At 38.2% G+C, this 25282-nt stretch overlaps 2 protein-coding genes across 3 annotated transcripts in view; one reads left to right on the plus strand and one right to left on the minus strand.

The window, feature by feature from the left end:
• The window catches only part of SELENOF (selenoprotein F), a 37066-nt gene extending 24286 nt beyond the window's left edge, over window positions 1-12780 (minus strand). Inside the window, exons 1-2 of the mRNA XM_046645762.1 lie at window positions 12460-12780; window positions 6381-6548 (exon numbers count right to left, since the gene is read on the minus strand). Of these exons, the coding sequence (XP_046501718.1) occupies window positions 6381-6548; window positions 12460-12543 (252 nt within the window). The 5' untranslated portion in view covers window positions 12544-12780. The remainder of the gene's footprint in view (window positions 1-6380; window positions 6549-12459) is intronic.
• Window positions 12781-13140: 360 nt separating this feature from the next.
• HS2ST1 (heparan sulfate 2-O-sulfotransferase 1) overlaps window positions 13141-25282 on the plus strand; it is a 166530-nt gene continuing 154388 nt past the window's right edge. Inside the window, exon 1 of one of the 2 annotated variants that reach the window (XM_046645705.1) lies at window positions 13141-13612. In XM_046645705.1, the coding sequence (XP_046501661.1) occupies window positions 13489-13612 (124 nt within the window). In that variant the 5' untranslated portion in view covers window positions 13141-13488. The remainder of the gene's footprint in view (window positions 13613-25282) is intronic. The other variant, XM_046645706.1, reaches the window with a different exon arrangement.

Genomic DNA, 25282 nt, shown 5'->3' on the forward strand with positions numbered 1-25282 from the left:
GGTACATTAGAAATAAATGTGATTAGTTTGATAGCTTGCTTTTTTAGCAAAGTGATTATTTTTATATCGCACATAGTTTAATTTACTTTCTGTTATGTTATTTCTGGTTTCAAAGAATATCATGGATAGATATTGACCTGACCTGATGTGTGGTCTGAAAGGTTACAAATATCTGAAATAAAATGACCTGTGGTCTGAAAACCAGTAATATATTTTATTTCAAACTGACTTTAAAATATAGGTCTCATTCATTCAATTTTCAGAATAGGTTTGTCAAAATCGAGCTTAACTTTATCAATGGTTTTGAGAATTTTTTTAGTAGCAAAACGTTTTCTCTCCACATGCAATCTTTTGTATAGCATCTTAAAATGATCAAAATGGTACACATTTTAAAAATTCAAGTTTGTAGTATTTTCCTCATTAAAATGCGTCAATCTGAAATATTTTTTTAAAACTATGTCCCCTCCAATATTTTTAAGCTGATACCTGAAATATTTTTGGTATCAAAGTTTAATGTTTGCAAGGGATAAAACATCTTACACAATATATTGTATATCTAGTTTAAATGTCTTTTGTGGAAGGCTCCAATTTTATGGAGCTCTACACTGAGTTTGAGCAGGACTCAAAAATTTGAAATCTAGGTTGTCTGACATAATTTATTTCTGTACTTTGTTCCATATAAGTAGTTGCAAATGGTAAAAGTTTTCATACTACTAATTCTGTTATATTTCTTCATGAGTCAGTTGATCCAGGAGCTTGAAAGTGGTTATTGTTTGCGTTGTCTTCAAGACGATTCCAACTCCTATAGACCCTGTGTACAGCAGAGCAGAATCCTACACAGTCTTTTTGCACCATCCTTTCACCTTCTGGTGCTGTATCAGACAATGGTCCACCGCTGTTCATAGGGTTTTCATGGCCAATTTTTCTGACAGAACCCAGGTCCTTTTTCCTAGTCTGCCTAGTCTGGAAGTTCCACTGAAACCTGCTGGCATCCGAAATATCAGTGGCATAGCTTTCAGCATCACAGCAACATGTAGCTGCCATAGTATGACAACTGTCAGACGGGTGGTGTGTTTCCTTGACTGGAAAATGAACCCTGGCCCAAATCTTAACCACTAGACCCCCAGGCCTGGCTGCTTAACAGTGGAGTAACAGAAAATTTGGTTACAAATTTTTATCACTGGCAAATCTAACAGTTCATGTTATATCTCTTATCTATTTTCTTTTTACTCTACTTTGCCAACAGCACTCATTATTTTCTGAGTTTTCCAAATTTTCTGTTTCTTTCTTGTTTTTCCTTTTTTGGTGAGGAATACTGGCCCTGAGCTAACATCCATTGCCAATCTTCCTCTTTTTAAAAGCTGAGGAAGATTAGCCCTGTGCTAACATCAGTGCCTATCTTCCTCTATTTTCTATACGGGATGCTGCTACAATATGGTTTGATGAGTGGTGCTTACCTCCACACCTGGCATCCGAATCTGCGAACCCCAGGCCGCCAAAGAGGAGTGTGTGAACTTAACTGCTATGCCACCAGGCCGGCCCTGTTTCTTGTTTTTTTTTTCTTCATAAGCATATCAGATACTACTACTACTACTGTCACACCACCAGCCCCAAGTATTTACCTGGTACTTATTACATGCCAGGCACTATTCTAAGCAGTGTACATATATTAACTCATTTAATCTTCATAACCACTCTATGAGATAGGAACTATTATTATCATCCCCAATTTATAAATGAGGAGACAGGCACAGAGTGATCAAGTAATTAGTCCAAGATCACTAGCTGAGTACAGATGATCTGAACCTGGGTAGTTTGGTTCCAGAACCCGTGCTCTCAACCACTACTCTAAACTCCCTCCTGGTACAATAAAGACTGAATGGAGAGCAAATTAAGTTGAAGTAATTTTCTTACTGGTTCATATACATGAGTAATTCAGCCAAGTGGATTCTTTTCTCCCAGAAGGGGCTCTGGTTTGGTAACTAGCCAAACCTCAGGATAGTAGTTCAGAGATAAGGTAGGTGTGAACACAAAAAATAGGAAGTACTAAAAACCAATTAAATAAAAATACTACGAAAGAAGAAAAAAAAGCAGTGGGACTACAAGGATCTTGGTGAACCAAGATCTTAAAAAGAACAGGTATTCACTAAGGAAATAGGGGTATATAATTAAGAGGAAATAGAAAAGTTCTACAATAACAATGTCTGGAAGAAGCTGAAATCACTGTCATTAAGATATGAAAAACGTAAATGAACGAGAAGACAGGAAAAAAGCACCTACCTGCATAATCAAGTTCAAATTCACAGAACTGGAAAGATTACGAAAGGATAAGAAAAATAATCCCTCTATTGAAATACTACATTTAATTTTCTAAATCTTAGAAAACAGAGGTTAAAAAATTCTTAACAGAAAAAAAATATCTGATTTATGTTTATCCCTAAGGAAATCCCAGGAAACTCTTTTAACCCAATGGTTACGTGCTCTTTGAATAACTTTCTATTAAGGTTAGTGGTCAGACTGGAATCACCAAAAATTTGTGCTAAATAATTTACATATCTCTTTATAGACAGATTTTGGAGCTTATGATATCTTTATAAATATAGAAATGAGATATCTATATTTACAGTTAAATGAACAATTATAAACAAAGTATTACTAACGGATAACTGCCAATATGGAGACAAATGATCTTATTCTTTATATTCAGGATACATAAGTGAAATACAGGAAAATATACTTAATAAGCATCTACAAACTTCAAGTATTTTTTCAACATAATATTTTTTTAAAATCACCTTTTCTAACTTGTTCTTAGTAAAAACAGCCTTATTCAAGGACAAAAACTTATGAAATACTGTATGCTAGAGGCTGGAGATTGAGAAACATAAAAAACAGTCAGACTTCAAAGAGCATAATTTATTGGGAGAGAAAGCAAACAAAACAACAGACACAATATAGTGGAGGTAAATGCAAATCAAAGTATCCTGAAGTGCTCTGGGATACAGAGGTGTAGCTAGCCTAGCTTGGGAGTGGTGGTGGGTAAGGGCGGAGGGAGATTAGGGAAGACTTCCCAGAAGAGGGGACACTTGACCTAAATCTTTAAAAACAGCTCGAGTAAAAGTGGTGTACTCTTGTAATTAAGGGGAAAAATAGAACAGATATCTATGGGATGGCTTACCTAGTACCTAACCTGCTCTTCCCTGCAAACTGCTCATCTGTCTGCTCCCCAGTGCAACATTACACATAGCTACTGTGGCAGCTAATGGTTCTTACATTATCCTAGCTAATAACTGGTTAGTGACCCAACTTAGGCTAGTAAGAATCTTTGTATAAACTATTACAAAAATGTAAATGAGGAAGAATTAGTCCTTTTCTGATGGGATAGCTGTAAGATACGATACTCAGGAACCGGCAGTTACTATGTTTTTACGCCCCAAGGAAAAGGCCAGTCAGTAACGAAAAAGAGAACAGTTGCTTCCCTTCCATCTTAAGATTCTCTATATAACAGTAAAGTTACATACGCTACTTAGTAAATACTAACTGCATAAAAGTAGCACCAAGATTTAAATATTTTTTCTTTCTTTAGTTTACATTTTTTCTTCAAGCTACAAATTAGCACACTCTTCACAATTAAGTCAGCATCCTTACTAACGTCTGGAAACTGTATCTAGGTACACAGCTGCAAGCAAAACTAGTTAAAATGGTAGTAAAATACCTCACCAAAAAATTTCATTCTAGATAGTATTTGTGATGCTTGGTAGATCCTTTATGATCAAAATGGTGGGCAGAGGGCGGCTAGGGAGGGGAGAAGACCAAATAAAAAGAATAATCGATTATCTCTTTGCAGTATGATAAGGGATTTCAAAGACATTTTCTGCTCTTATTGTCATCAATCTTTTTTAAAGAAAATTTTCTGCTTCTGGCTATCAGAGGCTAAATTCAGGCTGTGAAATGAATAAGCATTCCTAAAAATGGTTACCCTCATCCCTGGACAGACCTATAAAGCAGGCAACTAAGAAAGAACCAAAATGAGTGTTCTGGTAACATTTCTTTATTATACATAAATTGCTAAAACATTCCTGTATATAAACTTCAATTTTTCTCTTCTGAAGAACTTATATTCACAATTATTTACAGACATATGGCCATGTTTAAGTATTTTTAATGTTTTTTATGTAAGGGACTAGTCTATATAACGTAGATTTTTCCGTTTATTAAACTAGGACTAAATTAAACTATGATTTCAAAATTATGCCTTAAGCCAGAGTTGAGAGAGACATAAAAAAATATTGTATATACTGCTACCTATGATCACATACCAATAATCCAGAGAGCAGTACTGCACAGATTAAAGCAAGTACTGCTTCTATACTGGAACGTGGTTTGCATCTAAATGGAGGTGTGTCCGACTTGCCATATTTTTATACCTCCAGTAATATTTCTAAGTATTTTTGGTATGTTTTGGTTTCACGAGGCCTATTAAAGAAAATCATTCATTGGTTTTATGCAACAGTGTGCTAGCAAACACTTAATGAGCAGTAAGAACATCTGAGAGGTTAGGGGTTAGGAGTAAAAGAAAAAAAGAAACAACAGATACAGCATAAAAGGTGTATTAGGATACAGGCTTACTTGTACTTAGATACAATAACCATTTCAGCTTGTTATTTGTTAAGCTTATATTAACAGGCATACCACTGGCCTACTGTTATTGCTGAGCTGTAACTGCTAAAAGGTGTCAAGATAATATACACAGCTCAACTAATATTGAAGATCGAACAGGAATATAATTAATTTGAGAGTGTGTGATCCAAGCTTGGTTTCAGTAAAGCTATACCACGAAACTTGTGTATCATGAAGGATTATTGAGAAAGGGCAATAAGTAAAAAGAGCTTTTATATGCACTTGGGTTATAGTTTAGGCACATTTGATATCAGTCAAAGAGTGGAACCTCTCAATGTACCCTTAATTACAAGGGGGAGTGTGTGATAAAGATCGTTCATGATAAAACCTCCCTTGTTACTCAGTCTAAGTTTGGTGTCTAAGGAAATAATCATTGTTGGCTGAGTAGTAATATGGACCACTAATATGGACTGCTAATAATAGCTTCAATATGAGAGGATGACTCATACAGATTCCTCCAGCAATTTGTCGCATGTGAATATCTCATCAACAAACAAAAAAAACGAAACAAAAAACAAGGGGGAAGGGTCCTACTAAATTAGTTAAGTCCCATGTCTTAGATCTGTTTAAAGTCAAGTTTTCAAAACTTGTTTAGATTTTAGTTACACGCAATAAAGACTAACTTATATGTATGGAAATCTTCAAAACATTAAAATATATTATTGGTATATGAGAACCAAGAAAATGAAAAACCCAGAAGACTTGGAAACCTTTTTTGGGACACTGGGGAATTTCAGTTTCATAGCTGAGAAATCAAGTATTACATTTTGGTTTAGTACTAACATATTCAAAGCTTATCTGCTTGTTTTTCTTTTAATATTACAAAATTGTACTCAGTATTAGAAATAAACTTTTACTACCTAATAATGAGAAGACACAATTACTGTTTGAAAGCTTTACAAACCCTAACCCTTAAACAGAATTCAATATGTACAAGTGAAAGAGAATATTAAAAGAAAACATAACAGAGAGATGCTAACATTTTTTCTCACCCCCAAAACATGGATCTCACTAATTCAGTTTTATTTGGATAACATAAATGATCTTTTCAAGCTACTTTATAATTTAAAGAAGTTTAAGGTCTTTAATCAAAAGATTTAAAAATTCAGCAAGTCTACTATTAACTTGAACAGTGGGTCAAAACATGGCAGATTTTACTGGACAGTTAAAACTACATATCCTTGACTGTTTTCAGTATAAAAGGTGAGGTTAGGTGTCTGGAAATATTGGTAACAGGCGTGTAAATTAATAGGCCATATTCTTTGTTAACCATAATAAAAGTTATAATTTATTGCCTACAATTACGTTCCAGGTAATAAGTGCTTCACTTTCATCTCAGATTTCCTTATAAAATGGGGTTCTTATTACAAATGAATAAACACAACTAATTAATTATTCTTCAACTTCATGTGGCCAGAAGTTAGGAAGACTGAAGAGCTTTAGGATCCAAGCAGGCTACAGTAATTCTGCTCCCCTTCTGCTGGACAGCCATGGTAGAATGAGGTCTGGTATGGAACCGTACTTTTCCTTCCTACTTGCTTTGATTGATTTAATGGGCCAGGCAAGAAATCAGTGAGTCGCTAAAACTACAAAATGTAAAAGCTAGAGATTTCTTTATGTTTAAGTTGATTAAGCAATTTAATACTTTACCCTATCACAACTAAACCATCTAATGGAAAAGAGATACTAGAAAACACCACCTTTTTAGTTTCAAATTGTGCTTCTTCCTGACAGCATCCTCGACAGTCAGGATCCAGTGGAAGCAAGTTGAACTGTCCAAGAAGATCACAGGAGCTGCAGAGCAAGTTGCTGGAGAAGCCTAACTCTCTGCAAGCCTCCGACGAAAACTCTGCCCCGAATGCAGACACCTGAAAATAAGAAAGAAGAAATAAAATATAATTCCATATTTATATTATAAAGCTTCCAAAAAAGGAGAAATCAGGGTTGTCAAAATCTAACACACTGGAGGTGAGTTACTGAAATGCCTGATTTGGAGACAAATTCTTAATTATTATTATTTTTTTTGGTGAGGAAGATTGGCCCTGAGCTAACATCTGCACCAATCTTCCCCTATTTTGTATGTAGGATGCCACCACAGCATGGCTTGATGAGTGGTGTGTTTCTGTGCTAGGAATCTGAACCTGTGAACCCTGGGCCGCCAAAGGGGAGTGCTCGAACTTAACCGCTATGCCACTAGGCCAGCCCCCATTCTTAATTATTTTTAAACTCTGTAATCTTATATGAGATTTGGTTCTTCCTACCTACCCCACAAATTTTTTTCTTAAAAATTTGTCACCTTTCAGCTTAGCTAGAATATGGATTAACAAAAAAAGATACTACATATTATTTCTTTATGACTTGTATATTATATATAATATCTTTCATTAAACAAACATTGAGTAGTTTTTTTTAAAGGAATTTCCTAAGAAGAAAAACAAATTCCCATTTCATTTTAAGAACTTAGCACCTATTCATACAGGTCTATAGAGTAACATTAATGTCTAGATCCCTATCACTCCCTATATCAGCATATCTTCACTCACATCTAGTAGGGGAAGGGTGAGGAAGGGAATGGAGTAGGGGAGAGCAGGAGCACCTCAAAAATAAAACTTTGAGGTTTAGGGACTAGCTTGACCACTTAGAAGATGTATGACTGTGGGCAAGATAATCTCCCTAACCATTAATTTTCTCACTGATACAGCAGGAGCAATACTTGCTGCATAAAATAGATTGCAGGAAAGATTAAATGAAACGACTTAGGCAAAGTAACCAACCAACGTGACTGGCAAAAGCAGGCTTCCAAAAAATATTAGTTCTCTTCCCTCATCCACTCTTCTGTCACACTTCCATGAATGTGGTATACCTCCCTGTCTAAGGTCAGTCCCTCTACCTGTGCTTTGGATTCTATCTTCTGCCATCTCTACAGGGATTTAATTTAATTGATAACTCAATTCTTCAATGTATTCAAGCTCTATGGTTCTCATTGGTCTCCCCATATTCTGTCATTTCTGAACTGTTACTATAGTCTGGTTTCTCACCCTACCCCTTAAGTAAACTTGCCAAAAATCACTAAATGCAAAGGCATTCAAAACTGTTCTCCTCCTTCCATGAACTTGTCCCCTTCCTTCTTCCTCTTCTATGCATCTCTTTAATGCTGTTTCCCATTTCTATTTTTGGTTCTTTCTGCTTCACCTACTTTTTGTAGACAACTGCATCTTTTTCATGACTTCAAATGCCCATTTATTGAAAACTCCCAAGTTGTCGTCTTTTTTTTTTTTTTGAGAAAGATTAGCCCTGAGCTAACTATTGCCAATCCTCCTCTTTTTGCTGAGGAAGACTGGCCCTGAGCTAACATCCATGCCCATCTTCCTCTTCTTTATACATGGGACGCCTACCACAGCATGGCTTTTGCCAAGTGGTGCCATGTCCGCACCCGGGATCCGAACCGGCAAACCCCAGGCTGCTGAGAAGCAGAACAAGCGAACTTAACCGCTGTGCCACCGGGCCAGCCCCACAAGTTGTCTTCTTGAGTGTCATGCTTCCAAAGCCAACAGCCTACTTGATGTCTCATTTAGATGTTGCACTGGCATTGCAACTTCAAAACTCCAACAGGGAAACTTATCTTTTTTCCTAAAATCTACTCCTCCCAATGCATTCAGTATCTTTTTTCTAATTTAATTTAATTTTAATTTTTATTTTTAATTGCAGTAACATTGGATTATAACATTATATAGCTTTTGGATGTACATCATAATATATTCCAAACTCTGTGTAGATTACATCACGTTCACCACCCAACCTTACTGGGTCTTTACTTCCAGAAAACTCACAGGTTTCTCATGTAACTTTGAACAGATTTCAAATCTAAGACAAAAGCAAAAAAATATAAAAGTTACAGATGAACCCCATGAAAATGAAACGAGAAACACAGCCACTACAGCAAGCTCTTATAATGCACCAGATATTTTGCCAAGCACTTTACATTATTATCCCATTTAATCTTAACTATCCTCTAAAATAGGTATTATTATCTCCAATTTACACAGAAAGAAATGAGACTTAAGAGAGTTAAAGTGATCTGGCTAAGACAACACAGCAAACAAGAGGTGGCAGCATCAGGATTCTAACCCTGGCCTGCCCTCAAAACCCTTAACCTCTGTTATTAACTTATGTTTATCACAGAATACATGATGCACCATTATTGTATGTACCACTAAGAATAACAACCCAAACCCTGACAATTATAATTGTGCCACCCATGGAAATAAGACTGATCCAGATGTTAACCTGTGAAGAGGAAGGTGGGAGGTGGGGTGCTGTTTCTCAGAAGCAATGATATCATTCTATACTGCTTTCACCACAGTGCCTTTCTGAATGAAGAACCGAATACCACTTAGTTCTGGGGCACTCTAGAAAACAGCTCCCTTAGACTTTTCTAATGCTTAAGCATACTCAGAACGTATTTCCAGATTAAATTACTTTATATCCTCCCAGTTGTTACCTCACTGGAATGCTGATAACTATGCATTGTTATTAACTTTAAATTAGAGCTATCAAGAGGCACAGACAGTGGGGCAAACTCAACTTGTCTAGTCTGAGGACCCACAGGTGTGAATTAACACAGTAGCAGCTAAATCTTCCATCCACACCAGAAGTTCAACCTCAACGTGCCAAGAAATTCTTCCCTCTTGCCCTTTTTATTCCAAAGATTTGGCTTATTTTTACTACTGCCAACGACTTATTCCACTGGCCTTCCCAGCCTCAGGCGAACAGTGAAACGCAGTTTTTCTAACTGCTTAGTGTTTTTCTAACAATCCTCCACACCTCCCTTTTCATTTTCAAGGATTGTATTGCTTTCATTTCTGAAGAGACAGGACTAAATCTCAGGGGAGTTAAAACAGTTCAACAGGGGCAACAGGGGTGAATTGCTCAGGACTCTCTATTTTCAGTCATTTTGTATTTGTGGGAGTGGGTGAGGTTCATCATCGCTCTATACAAACTACAGGTATCCTGATGACTCTGACAGCAAGGGACCAGCACAAATGAACTAGGGGGCCATTCAGAGGGATTTAAATGAACAAATACACGTGAGGCACAACAAAAAAACACATAAAAGAAAAATGGTCCCCGTATTCCGTTTGTCTACATTCTAACTGGCATGGGAGCAAGGGGAGTGGAGAGATACAAAGACATACACAGAGCTATGGTGTGGTTAAGATCGTGGATCTGCGCAATACAGCAGAAAGTATGCTGATTATGCAAGGGAGAGAGTATATCTGACTTCGAAAATCTGGAAATGGGATGTAAGTTAAGCCTTGCATTTTATCTAAACACTTTACCTTAGGCCTGGTGAGGGAGAACAGGGTATGTGAGATATACTAAAACAAGCGACCCCAATTCTCCACCTCTACCTTTTTGCTCTCCCATGAGAGGTAAATGCTGGGAATTAAGCCTGGATAGACAAACCAACATCAGGTCAAAGAGGCCTTTTTAAGGAACATTAAGGAGTAAAGACTTCACCTTAAAACAGAGACATTCATTGAAGAGTTTTAATATGTCAGATTTAAGTTTTAGAAAGATGACTTTGGGTGCACTGCAGAGACTGGATTAGAAAGGGAGAAAACGAGACGGGGAGATGAGTTAAGAAAGCTGTTGTGGTAATCCCAGGCAAGCAAAGATGCTAGCCTGAATTTACTGTGGAGACAGAATTAAGTAGAGATTTTTAAGGGCTCATTGACTAATTAGATTCAGAATGAAAGGGAAAAGAAGAATTTAAAATGACTAATTTCTGGCTTGGGCAATTGCGAAGCTGGCAAAGTCAACCACTTAGATTCTAATCATTCAAAAGGTGAACCAGGAGGCTTATTTCTAAGGAGAGAGATGTCGGTGGCCTGAATGAGGAATTAACAATACGTGGATGGACTTGAGGGATATTTAGGAAGTAAAAGACTTGGTAATTGCCTGGATGAGGTACGTAAGGAAAGGAGTCAAAGAGGACATCCAAGTTTCTGACTTGAATTCTGTGGATGGTCATTATGGTAGATTGTCTAACGGTCATAAAGTCTTCCTCTCCTGGATTGTACACTTCTTTGCCATGTGATTGTGTCACTCCTCCCATGCAGAGATGGAGTCTATTTCTTCATCCCTGAAATCCAGACTGGTCTTCTGATTAACTTTGACAAATATTGGTGAGGTGGAAGTGAGGTATGTGATTTCCCAGGCTAGGCTTTAGGAGGCTTGCAGCTTTTGCTCTTTAGGGGTGCTGCCCTAAGACTGTCATGAAAAGAAGCTGGTCTGACCTATTGGAGGATGAGAGGTCACATAGAGGAGGACCATGTCGTCCTAGTTGACAGCACTACCTAAGAATGAATCCATTTTGGACTTTTGGGTCCAGTTGACCTACTAGCTCAACACAGCTGCATAAATGAAGCCAGAGGAAATCAACAGAGGAACTGCTCAGACCCACACAACTATGAGATATTGTTGTTATTTTAAGCCATTAAACTTTGGGATGGTTACCCTCCATAAACAATGAAACAACAGTCAAAGAGATAGGGAAATAAGGACAAGGCAACTTGAAATGTTAGTCCTTTTTCTCTTTGCATGGTGGTGAACTCAAATTACCTAAGACTGGCAAAAAAAATCTTGAGTTTAGAGAGGGGTTTTCCAGTAATTTCTAAGGCATCAAATGCCTGGATAATAGAGTACCGTAGTGCTAATGAGAGAAATGAAGAATCCACCTTTAAGTATGGTTGCAAAGCATACAGGTAGGATCTTCAAACCCCTTGATGAAAGTAAAGCAGAGGTGTTTATAGAGGCCTTCAGTATAGGCCATAACTCCCCCACACCCTGAATAAATCAATTAAACCAGGTCTCCTAGGAGAAAACTTTCAGCAGGATCAGAAAGGGAATACCTGAAGAATTAAGCTGATTAAAAAAAAAACTTGTAAAAGGACAGTGTCTATTAAAAAAAGTTTTATTATTCACACAGCAAAACATGGATTGTAAACTTCTTAGGAGGAATTAACCAAGATTAAGTCGTTCCTGAGTGAATAGGAAACTAAGCCAAAATTAGCCTCTCCCCCATTCAAAGATTAAGAACGCATTTTTTTCTCTTAATGGAGAAAAACGAAATAAAAAACTTGCTTAACACTACCCGATTTTAAACGAGATTTTAAACGAGGTGAAGGCTATCATTTTAGGAAACAATTTCAAAAATAAATCATGCTCTATTATACAGAGTAACTTCTTTAATGGCAACAACGTTGTTTAAAACAACAAATAGCACGGAAGTGCACCCAGCGGTACGTGAATGCCAAAGAACGGAGGGAAAACGCTGTCTAACAGTGAATCAGAGAGACCACTAACAACTGAGAGAAGGAAGTAAACAGGCAGTGTGCCCTGGATCAAAGACTTGAGGGTTTTCCTCTATGATCTGGGAGCCCTGTCACAAGGAACGGTAGTCCCTTGTGTTTCTGCCCGTTTGAAAACAATATTCATTCCTTTCCAGGATGTATTGCCTTTTCTTTTCACCGTGTGATTTACAGATTGTTTTCAGCTAAAGCTCTACAAGAGAAGTACTCGAGATAGTCTGAAGACAGGAGAAAGAACCCCTAGAAACCCGGGGCGGGGAAGGATACAAAAGAGGAATGAAGCCACGTCACTTTCCGGTCGCTAAAGAAGCCCAGTCCTCCCGCCCTTTTCAAGCGTGGTTCCGTCTTCCTCGGCGCACTCCCTCCCACTCGCCCTGGGGCTGCAGCCGAGGGGATCTCCACTCACCGCTTGAAGTACAGTCGCCAACAACATCCGAAGCGCAAACGCCGGCCCAAGCCAGCCACCCGGCCGAGCGGCCATCGTTACCATCTTCCGTAGGTCTCTGGTTGCCCAGAGGACCCCTCAGCTAAGGGCGTCCACTCCAAAGCCTGATCCAAAACAGGCTGCTAAAGGCCGTTGCTATCAAGTCTCTTATTCTGCAGAGACAGGTATTACCCAACGGCATCTGGAAGCTTAAAGGTGATCAAATATCTTTACATTTGACATAAATGTAACGTCGCTAGGTCCTTTCCATAACCCATATCAGGCAATTTCCTAAACTCCCCAAATCTGTGCTTCTTTGGGCTCCTTCCTTTCATTCGCGACATTTCATCAAGCCGCCAAGAAGCCCCGCCCTCGTCAGTTTCGGCCGGCCTCCTTCTCCAAGTTCACCCAATCGAATGCCGTCTTGGTTGACACCTAGGGCGCAGGAAACCAACCGTAACACTAACCGAGAGCGAAGCGCTTGGCTTCTCCGGTCCAATAAGCAGAACTGAACAGGAGCAGGGGGCGGAGCTTCTGGTTGCCGAGCAGCGTACGTAGATGCGTGCGCGTGGTGGCGGAGGGGGCTGGGCGGGGGCGGGGCTGAGGGCGGCGCAGCCGCAGCCGCAGCGCTGGCGGAGGAGCGCGCGGCCGCGAGCAAAGGAGGGAGGGAAGGAAGGAAGAGAGGGAGGCGGGCGGGCAGGCAGGCGCGGGGGTCGGGGACTGAGGTAGCAGAGGGAGGCGAGAGCCCGGCAGCCGCTTTTGCTGCGCGGGCTTTTGGAGAGGGCGGTCGTTGAGTCGGCCAAGGAGAAGCGGGCACCGGCGGCGTCGGTGTTGGCGCCTGGGGGCGGGGGACCGGGGAGGGGAGAAGGGGGGTCGCTGCGGTGGTTCTCTCGCTGTTGCGCTCCTCTTGCCTCTCTCCCGGCTCGGTGGGCTCCTCCCGGCGTCTCCCTCGCCTCCGGGGCCCCGCTCCCCGCCCCCCGCGGTATGTCTTGATCCCGAGCAGCGGGTTTCATGGGGCTCCTCAGGATTATGATGCCGCCTAAGTTGCAGCTGCTGGCGGTGGTGGCCTTCGCGGTGGCGATGCTCTTCTTGGAGAACCAAATCCAGAAGCTGGAGGAGTCCCGGTCGAAGCTAGGTGAGGAGAGGAGCTCCTGTGGGCTGAGTGGCGTGGAAGGGGGCCGGGCCAGGGGGTATTGCAACCGGAGCAAGTGGGCGTTCATCTAGCCTGGGGTCTGGCTTGAGGGCAGGAGCCAGAAAGAGGCTGCAAAGAGAGCTGGGACCGGGGGCATGGAGAGCACAAGCTCCGACAATGGTGTGAATTAAGCTTGAGTGGCGTGCTGGGCTCTTGAGGTCACGGGGCAGAGGTTGCATGCTTGGGCTTCGCAGCGCCGAAGGGTTGCCCCGAAGTAGGCTTTCCACCGAGAGGGAGCGAGAAAAGACGGAACTCGGCTGGGAGTGCCTTTCGCGTTCTCTTAGAAGTCGCCCAGAAATCCCCGGCAATGTCAGGCCGGGGGTATTCTAATTTGAGATTTGGGCACCTGGATACAGAATCTTTTGGGGTTGGGGAGATTCACGAAGGGGTAGATGCGCCGAAATGGAGAGAGATACTGGGAATGATGGTGAGTAAAAAAAAAAATACACTGTAGTGAGTTGCACGCTTGTCCTGGGGGCAGCAAGGGACCGCACAACGGACGGGAGCAATAGGCTGCCCAGGTAGGACAGGAAAGCAAATAAAAGGCTTCAACGAGGTACTGAAACGAGGCATCCAGGCGTTAAATTTTCTTTTCTGGTGGCGCTAAACTGATTCATATTTTGGGCTTAAGAATACGGATGTATATGTATGTTGCTTCGCGGCAGTGTTGATGTAGTGAATCCAGAAGAGGAGGGAAGGCTGACTTGGAATTATAGTGAGATTTAAGTTTAAGAAAGGAAAAGTAAGATTATCAAATTTAGCCATGTGGTTAAGTACCTTAAGGAGTTAACAGTGCTTACTTTAGTGGGAGAAGAGGTCTGAAGTACAAAAAGTTGAAGTGTGAAGTTGTGAAAGACCAGAAAAATGCTCAGGTAATAGGTACTTTCAGAATAGTAAGGGTTTGGGATAGGGAAGGAGCGTTAAAAGAATGTCAGCAATACATTTTGGTTTTAAAATGCACATGGCACTTAAAAATCAGCTCAAGTGGCTATAGTTTGCATGTGGAAAAGTAATGTGAAGTGTTTTTATGCATACGCTTGCACCTCAGCATCATCGTCTTGAATCCTTTTTGAGAAGCAAGCAGTAAAATATCAGCAGTATAATTTAGACTGAGAAGTAACAGCTAGATGCTGCTGTGGGTGATGATTGATGTTTAGGAAAAATGTATCAGAAAATAATTGTGATATTACAAACAGCTGGGTTTTATTAGTGTGTGTCTTGTATGGTGGAGAAGTATTCACTTTAAATATTGAAGCTTGGCTAATATGCTTTTTCTTTTGTTTGGATCCCTTTAGCAGCATTCAGGGTCATATTCTGGCCTCAATGCTCCAGCTTTACAGAAAAAAAATGATTTCTCTTAGAGAAATTTGAAAGTTATATTAAAATTAAAATTTGTACTTTGTTGTATTGCTATTTGGATTTCTTAGACACATTACAGTGGTTTAGGATAACTTAAGTTTTTTATTTTCTTTTGTTGCCTAACGTTTTTTTCATAATACTTGCAAGTGGTTTCTGTAGACACAACCTGAATGATTGGAAAAACAGAGTTATCTGAAGACGTAGAAAGCCACAGGTAGAAAATAACGTGTTTTTTTGTGTATGATTTTTTACAAGAAAGAAATCTTTGAATTCCATCAGAAATAGTAAATTTGGATCAGACTAGTGTAAATAATTCCCAAAAATGAGCCAGGAAAAGGAGCCTCAAGTACAAAACACTTGAAGGAACTAATAATTCTCTAGAGATGCAAAAACGTGGCAAATAAAATGTTTAACTCTATCAGCCATCTCTTGACTTAAAAAAAAAAAAGTCATAAAAAGCATTACTAAAACAGGGGTTGCGAGTTAGTAATGTTCCTTAGGAAAGGAAGGCAGAGGAAGGCATAGTTTGACAACCAGATGCTGTACTAGGCACTTTCATGTGTAATATTCTTATTTAATCTTCCAACAGCACACCACCATAGAAGGCCTTTGTGTGTGTGTGTGTGTGTGTGTGTGTGTGTGTGTGTAAGGAAGGTTGACCCTGAGCTAACATCTATGCCAATCTTTATTTTATATGGGATGCCGCCACAGTGTGGCTTGACATGTGGTGCTAGGTCGGGCCCGGGGTCTGAACTTGTGAATCCCGGGCTGCTGAACCAGAGCGTGCAGACTTAACCACTAAAACACCTGGCTAGCCCCAGAAAGCCATTTTTACAAATGTGGGAACAGGCTCAAAGGTTATATAACTTGACTACAAAGTAAGTGCAGAGCCAGGATTGGAACCCAGGTATGTCTGATTCCAAATCAAGTCTCCTTTAATTATACCAGGCTGCTTAGGACTTTATATTGACATTACTCTAAGATTTAGCAGTTTGAATAGAATTTTTAAACTGTAATACCAATGTTTAATTGCATTTATTGCTAAGAATGAATATCATTTTGAGAAAATTCAATTTCTGACACAAAGGAATTGGTTTAGTGTAATGTTTGCCCCTTGTTTATATCTGTATAATGAATATAATTACATTACCCAATGAAACGGATGAAATAGATAGCTTATTTCTGCTACAGGAAAAAAAAAATCTGTGTTTTCTGTGTTTTCTGTAAGTGTAAAGTTACAGCATTAAAAAGCATTTTTATTTTGGCATTAGAAAAACTGTTCAAGATTTCTCTTTTAAAAGTAGTTTTTATTGTTTATTTTTTCTATTGTAGAAGAGTCCAAAGGATTGTATTGTCTAATAATGCCTGTATGTACCTTGATTTGAGAGTATTTTGATGGTGAGATCTCTAATAGAGCTATATATGTATTAAAAACTTAGGTGTATTCATTGACCACTTGGGAAATTAAGTATATAAACAGGGGTTCCTAAAAAACCCAATATCACATAATACAGTTTTCTTTTTTTTAAACAAATATGGGATCATAGTATACATGTTACTCCTTATCTTGATTTCTTTTCATTTAATACCATAGACATCTTTCCAGGTCAATACATATAAATTTGACTTCTAATAGCTGTATAATAGTCCATAGTATGCTTGTATCATAAATTATTAAGCCTTTATGCCAATAATGGATTCAATTTGTCCCTCCCACCACTTTTTTTTTTGCCATTTCCTTTCTTTCTTGGTATTATAAACAATGTTACAAGAAACACCTTTATATGTCCATTTAACTCCTATGTGTTGGTGTCATTTTTCACTAGGATAAATTCTCCTGTCTGTGGGATTGCTGGGACGAAAGATAAATGTATTTTATAATTTAACAGATTTTAAAATATCTTATTTTCCAAAGAATTTATTTTCTTAAAGGTTCCTGTAATCTACATTGCCAACACACACAGTCACGAACACTGAATGCTGTCTGTCAGCTTTTAATTTTTGCCAGTCTGAAACTGTGAAATGAAATGTTATCGCATTAATTTATATTTCCTCAACTTATAATTAGGTTGGCATTGTGTACGTGTTCATTTTTATTTGTCTATTGGGTGGCTTATGTTAGCAATTTTTAGTTCTTAAAAAAATCTTAGAAATGCTAATCCTTTATCTGTCATATGTCTTATATCTCTTTTTCTCCAAATATGTCATGACCCTTGACTTTATGGTGTATTTTTGCTTACATAGATGTTATAAAATTTAAGCAGTCACATCTATCAATTTAGGTAAGTAGGTCTCTTATGTTGCTTAAGAAGACTTCCCCCAGCCAAGATTATGTACATTCTCTATATTTTGTTAGAGTATTTTATAATTTTTATTTTTTTGCATTTAGCTCTTTAAAGCATTCATATAGTTATAAAGATTTATTGTAATTTCTCTCAGTGAATAGACACTTATGGCAAATATTATATTAATAAATAATCAGTTCTTCTCACTGTATGTTGCACTTCTTCTTTCATTCTTATATTAGGTTTTCTTATGTTTTTGGATCAATTTTGGACTCCTTTCTTTTCCACTAAACAGAGATTCTTGAAACCTCAGGGACTCGTATATAGGCTTTGAAGCATCCGTAAATTCCCTGAAATTTTATGCATAGCTTTCATCAGATTTGCAGAGGATTATGTGATTCCTAATGGTAAGAGTCACTGATTTTTAGTAGATGGTTTATATTTAATCGAGTCAGTGTGTTCTTTATTTTTATTATGAACATATTAGAACTTGCAGTTTGTGAGTTACATTTAGGATATAAGCACATTAATTATGAAAAATTTCTCTGGGGTGTTATGGTGAAAAAACTTCATTTTATTAAAATGTATACTTAATTTTCCTAATGGGATTTGGAAGATGACATGAAGTCAAAATGAAAACTGTTACTTAGCGTACTACTTAGTTACTTAGCTCGTTACTTAGAACTGTGCATGTCAGAATTTGTTGCTTTTACAAAGTAGTTCTTTCTGATTCTCAAGAGCACACCTGTTACTATTGCTGACTGATAGAACACTGCAATGAAGCCTTTATTACATAAATGTTAGAATTATGTGATTGATAATTTTATTGTTTATATGGGGCCTAAGAATTTAAAATAATATTTGTTGTTGATCTGCTTATAACACCACTACGTAAGTTTATGAATGCATTAGGACATAATCTTTTAAATGAGGACAGTAACTCAGAATGTATTATGTAGCCGTTACATTGGTGAAAATTATGTTACTATGTTCTTGAAATGCTCCTAAACTAGTAAACTAACTCCAGGGCCAAGGTTGAGACTGCGCTTTGGAATTTGGTACTTATTTCTAAGTGCTTAAAACCATAAAACAATACCTGTAAAATGTTCCCAAGAATGATAAATTTCTCTGCTTCTGAAGTTGTTTGGAAACCTCACAGTAGCTACTGTTTAGAGGACTTTGGATTAACTGGAATGCAGTCACTCTAGAATTGCTAGTTGGTGCCTCACTTAAGAGTCCTGGATAGGATGTCTAGTGTCATGGTGTAGTCACCTGAAACAGTTGATCTCAGTTAAGAGCATCCTAGGAAGTCTCTCTACCACTACTCTGTTAAGCCTTGTAATAGCTTTTGGCAGTCAGTGAAATTGAGATAATAATACTCAAACACTGCTCTCCAGAAAGACTGCTTTTGAGGGATGTACTTATACATGAACTTTATAATCATGCTTCACTATAGCCTAATTATTTACAGTTATCTACTCGTCTCCTAGTAGCTGCGTTCATGTACTCTGCCTTCCTGCCTGTTAACTGTAGATTAACTGCCTATTGGGCTACTTGTGCACCTGATCCTATTCCTTCACCTACTTAAAAAACATGCTTCCATGAGTTTTCCCTCATTCTCCTATAATCATCATTTTCTCTCTTTCTGCTGGATTATTCTCATTAGCATATGAACATGCTATTATTTCTCCCAACCGAAAAACAGAACGGTAGTTTCTCTTGACTCCTTTCTTAGCCAAGCTTGGTCCCATATTTCAGCTTCCCTTTGCAGTAAAACTCCAAAAAATTGTCTGTTCTCGCTGTCTCTAATTGCCAAAGTCACCAGTAACTTCCCTAAATCCTATAGTCAATTTTTGATCTTCATCTTGCTTGACCTATCAGCAGACTCTGACACAATTGATCACTTCCATTTTTTTAATAGACTTCTTTACTTGGCTTCCAAGATAACATACTCTTGGTTTTCTTCCACCTCACTGGTCGCTTCTCTGTCTGCTGTGTTAGATTCTCCTTTTCTCCTCAACCTGTTAACACAAGAACACCCCAGGGCTCAGTTCTTGGAACTCTTCTCTATTTGCTCTCTCTTAGTTGGTGATTTTATGTGCTGACAACTTCCAAAAATATATTTCTAATTCAGATCCATTTCCTAAACATCAGGTTCATGTAATTTGTTGCCCCTTTGAAATTTTCTTTGAGTAATTAATAGACTTCTCAAACTCAGTAGTCTAAAATGGATGTCCTGATATCTCTGTCCACTGCTTCACCCCACCCGACCGTAACCCATTTTATTTCTGACCTTCCCCATCTCAGTTGGTAGCAGCTCCATTCTTCCAGTTGCTAGGGTTTTACTTGACTTTTCTTTTTCTCGCATTCTGCATCTAATCTGTCAGAAAAATCTTGTTAGCTTTACTTTCAAAATATTTCTAGAATATGACTACTACTCAACACTTTCGCTGTTATCCCCCTAATTCAAGATACCATCATCTCTTCCCTGGATTACTGCCATGTTTTAACTAGTCTGTCTGATTCCACACTTGCCTCCCTACAGACTATTCTTAATATAACAGCTAGAGTGATCCTTTTAAAATGTAAATCAAATCATGACCCTCCTCTGCATAAAACTCTTTAGAAGATTCCTGATTGGAGTATTGCTACTTGCTTTTAAAACAAAGTCCACAATCTTAACTGACTAAACACAATACATGACTTTGTTCATTCATGCATTAGGTGATGTTTTGGTGGATGGTTTTCCTCTACATGGGTGATTCAGGGTCTTGAGTGCCTTCTGTCATGTAGTTCTGCCATTGTTTCAGGCTTTGGAGTTCTCTACTTGTCAGCCTGGGAAGAGGCACGAGAGGGGTCAGGAGGTCCCCCCTTCTAAATTTCTTTGGCTTCTTTTACCCTCACATTATTGGTGAGGACTAGTAACCGTGTATATGTAAGAGGAATGAGGCTGGGACGTGGGGTTTTTAGCTGGCACTCGCCACTTACAGCTGTACCATGGAAGAGGGGAACATACATTTGAATTTTTTGAACCCTTCTGAATCAATCTTAAAATTTATTTAGACTTGTTTTATGACACAGAATATAAATGTCTTGGTAAATGTTCTGTGTGAACGTGAAGAATGTATATTCTGTTGTTATAGTGTAGAGTATGCTGTGAATGTTAATTAGGTCCAGTTGGTTGATAAAGTTGTTCCAGTCTTCTATATCCTTGATTTTCTTTCTGCCTACTTATTCCATCAATTATAGAGAGAGGGGTTTTGAAGTTTCTGATGATAATTGTGGATTTGTCTATTTCTCCTTGAAGTTCTGTTACTTTTTTGCTTCATGTATTTTGAAGTACTGTCATTAGGTGCATGTCATGTCTACTTGATTAATTAACCCTTTTTTCATTATGAAATGATCCTCCTTCTCCTTGGTAATATTCTTTGCTCTGAACCCTGCTTGGTCTGATATTAATATAGGCACTTTAGTTTTCTTCTTTTTCTTTTCTTTTCTTTTTTTGCTGAGGAAGATTAGCTGTGAGCTAACATCTGTTGCAATCTTCCTCTTGTTTTGCTTAAGGAAAATTAGCCCTGAGCTAACAGCTGTGCCAATCTTCCTCTTTTTTTTTTTTTTTTTAATAGTTTGGCACCTGAGTTAACATATGTTGCCAATCATCTTTTTTTTTTCTTCTTCTCCTCCCCAAAGCTCCCCAGTAAATAGTTGTATATTCTGGTTGTAGGTCCTTCTAGTTCTGCTATGTGGGATGCCGCCTCAGCATGGCTTGATGAGCAGTGCTAGATCTGCTCCCAGGATCCGAACTGGTACATCCCTGGGCCACTGAAGTGGAGCATGAGAACTTAACCACCGGGCACCGGGCCAGCCCCAGTCTTCCTCTGTTTTGTATGTGGGTTGCTAGCACAGCATGGCTGACGAGTGTTATAGGTCCTTGCCCAGGATCCGAACTGGCAAAGCTGGGCCGCTGAGGTGGAGCCTGCTGAACTCAACCACTAGGCCATGGGGCCGGCCCCTAGTTTTCTTTTGATTAGTGTCAGCATCGTATATCTTTTCCTAGTCTTTTAAGAATTAACCTGTTTGTATCTTTTTATTTAAAGTGGATTTCTTGTAGATAGCTTGTAGTTGGGGCTTGCATCCAATTTTACAACTCCCTTGTAAATGGGAGCATTTAGAGCATTTACTTTTAGTGTAATTAGTGATATGGTTGGGTTTAAATCTCTGAGTTACTATTTGTTCCATTTATTACCTGTTCCCCTTTTTTTCTCTTTTTCTGCCTTCTTGAGGCTTAACTGAGTATTTTTCATTCTGTTTTATCTCATCTGATGACTTATTAGCAATGCTCTTTTTTGTGTTTTTTTAGTGGTTGTTTTAGGGTTTATGGTACACATTATACTGCTTCATGTATAGTATAACAACCTTAATCTTTGTACTTCTATGTCCTCTCTCCTGGTTTTTTGCTATTATTATTATACATTTTACTTCAACATATAAGTCCTACAATACATTATTATTTTTGTTTTAAGCAATCAGTTATCTTTTAAAGAGATTAAAAAAAATTTTAAGTATTTTATATTTATTCATACATTTTCCATATCCAGTGCTCTTCATTCCTTTGCAGATATAGATGCAGATTTCCATCTGATTCATCTTCCTTCATCCTGAAGAATTTTTTAAAAAATTGCTTATACTTAAAGTCTCCTGGTGATGAATTCTTTTCACTTTCGCATGTCTGCAAAAGTTTTTATTTGCCTTAGCATTTGAAAGATATTTTTGCTGGGTATAGGATTTTAGGTTGACATTTTTTCTTTCAGTAGTTTAAAAATGTCGCTCCATCGTCTTTTGGCTTGGATTGTTTCTGATGAGAAGGCTGCCATTATTCTTGTATTTGTTCAGCTGTACATAATGTCTTTTTTGTTCTTTGACTGCTTTTAAGTTTTCCCTAGATTTTCAGTAATTTAATTATGATTGGCCCTGCTGTGTTTTTCTTCATGTTTCCTGTGCTTGAGGTTGGTTGAGCTTCTTGGACTTGTAGGTTTATAGTTTTCATTAAATTTGGAAATTTTGGGTCATTTTTCCTTCAAATAGTTTTTATGTATCCTTTTTCCTCTCCTTCAGAGACTCAGATTACACATATATTGGCTACATAAGTTGTCCCATAGTTCATTGATGTTTAGTTCATTTTTCCTAGTCTTTTTACTTTTTGTATTGTTTGAGATAGTTTTTACTCCTATGTCTTCAGTTTGGTAATCTGTTGTTCTATAATGTGTAATCTGCTTTTAATTCCATCCAGTGTTTGTTTAACCTCAGGCATTTTTTTCCCCATTTTTAGAATTCATTTTGGATTCTTAAAAAACCTTCCATTTCCTCTCCTTAACATGCCCTTACTTTCCTTTATGTTCTTGAACAAATGGAATATTGTTATAATAACTCTTTGATGTCCTGTCTACTAATTTTCTCGTCTGTGTCATTTCTGGGTTGCTGTTTGTTAATTTGCTTTTCTCTTCAATATGGATATTTTCCTGCTTCTTTACGTGCCTGGTAATTTGTAATTTGATGCCAGACATTATGAATTATACCCTGTTAGGTCCTAGGTATTTTCATATACATATAAATATTCTTAAGCTTTGTTTTGGGACACATTCGGGTTACCTAAAAACAGTTTGATCCTTTCGAGGTTTGCTTTTAAGTTGTCAGATGGGGCCAGAATAGGCTTTAGTTGAGATTAATTTTGCTCCACTGCTGAGGCAGTACCTTTGCAGTTCCTTTCAGAGTGCTTTGCCCAATGCCCTGTGTGTTACAAGGTTTTTCCACTTTGGCTGGTGGGGATGGTGTTTGAGTGAACTGCAGAGATTGTTCCTCCTGCCCGTTTTGGGTGGCCTTAGTTTCTTGACACATAGGCACTGATCTCTGCTGAAAATTCTCTTTTTTGCAACTGTGTCCTCTTTCGCATTCTGCCCAGCAACTCCAGCTGCCTTGGCCTCCCTGAACTCCCACTTCTGGCTTCTTAATTCAAGGAGACTTGAGCCCCGTCTGAGTTCTCTCTCTCTGTGCTGTAGCCTGGAAACTCTATTCAGGCAGTCACATGACTCACCTCATTTCCTTTCTCTCTTTCAGGGATCAGCTGATTTTTGGTCTAATGTCCAGTGTCTGAAAACAGTTGTTATATATTTTATCTGTTATTTTTCAGTTGTGGGCAGGAGGATAAATCCCCTGTTACTCCATCTTAGCTGGAAATGGAAGCCAGGTGACCTAGTTATCTTTGATTGTGTATCCCCAGGTTGACTTAGGCTAAAGAAGTGAAGTTGGATAATTTGAATTAGACTTGACAAAACTAATTTTGTAAACTCAGGGAAGAAATGGTGTTTTATCCTTCTCTATTTCCTCATAATCTCTAGCATCGTGTTGAGCAGAGAGCCTTAGTAAATTGTTTGCTAAAAGTTAGAGGAAAGTCTTATTCGTAATAGCCGCACCTCCTTCCTTTCCCATGGAGTTTCAAGTGGACTTTAGTCAATTAAAATTCTTTTGCATGTTACTAATTTTATTCTGACTTCAAGAAACCAGTCCTTATTGCATCTCTTCAGATGCAGCTGAGTTCAAGATGGACACTCATTCTGACTGCCATGAAGTATCTGGCTTCAGAAGAGGTTTCTGCTTTTCCTGTTAGTATGATTCTTGAGCTGGTTGATCACATCCTTGCTGGGTGTGGGTGATGGATAGTCCTCTTTAGAGGCTTCTTTCCTGTATTCCTTGTGTAATACCCCTATTCCAAGCTAAGTGGTACAGAAGGGAATCGTAAGAGATCATGGTGCCAGTAGTAGTTATATTAATTACATTGTATCTACAGAAAATACACCTAGTTTATCTGAAGGTGAACATTATTATTATAGTTACTAGATCTTCAACTTTACATGATATAATTCTTGCTAAAGGTAGTTAGGTTGTACTGAACCTATGGGTACTGTGAAGTGTCAAGGAGAGTATTTTTTAACTGAAATTGTTGGATTCTCCATTTGGAAGATGGTGGTTTGAAAAATTGCACATTGATTTGGTACTTGTGTAACAATTTAAAACTGGCTTTAGAGGGAAAATATTGCCTATTTTCCTAAATTCCAGTAGAATTTAGGAATCATCCATTAGTATCACCTTATATATTTCCCTTATTTATTCCTCAGTTTGTGACATAGCTGGAAATAAGTGATTTGTACAATTAAGCATACAGAGATGAGTTTAGAGAATCATTGGATGTTGTCTGGGCTGGGAGAGAGGAACTCTGTTGGAAAACACCATAAAGTTTTGCTCAGCATGGTTATGGATTTGAGGCTAAGTGGCTGTGTGGTTACAGACTAGCTCTTGGCATATTTCTAATTATAAATTATGCTTGAGTTGGGCTTAATGAATGTAATTTAGAGATGTTATTGGTTCATCGATAACCTATTCCTAGCATGTATTCCGTTTATGCTTTGAAGCAAAACAGTATAGGAAATGGGCTGATCAATCCAGTTTATTTTTTTCTGGTAAATAAGTCAGAAGGTAGATGTTGGTAGCCGAGTCTCCATACTTGTCTTTAGACAATGACTTCTTTAAGTTCTCTGATGCTCTTGTGTTTTCAAAATAATGCCTGTTGCAGTATACTTGAGGTTTTAGTTAATAGTAGCTTTTTTTAAAAAAAATGAAGTCTTTAAAAAAAATCTAGCTGCACAGCATAAACATCATAACTAAAATCCTGCTGCAAAAATGAATTTTTATTTGGTCTTCAATAAAGAGTTATAAATTTTACCCTATTTTTGTTTTCTTGAAGAGCTTGGTGATTAATTAGGGTTATCTATGGTTCTTTCAGTATCCAAGGTGTGATGTAAAATGACAATATTTTAAGTATTCAGTGATAAGAAATATGTTTTGAATATAGGGAGGAATGTTGGAGGTTTGAAGAAATTGAGTTGTTGGATTAAAATAAAATCCTTCCTCAACC

This window comes from Equus quagga, chromosome 18 (assembly GCF_021613505.1).
Source record: "Equus quagga isolate Etosha38 chromosome 18, UCLA_HA_Equagga_1.0, whole genome shotgun sequence".
Taxonomy (NCBI): domain Eukaryota; kingdom Metazoa; phylum Chordata; class Mammalia; order Perissodactyla; family Equidae; genus Equus; species Equus quagga.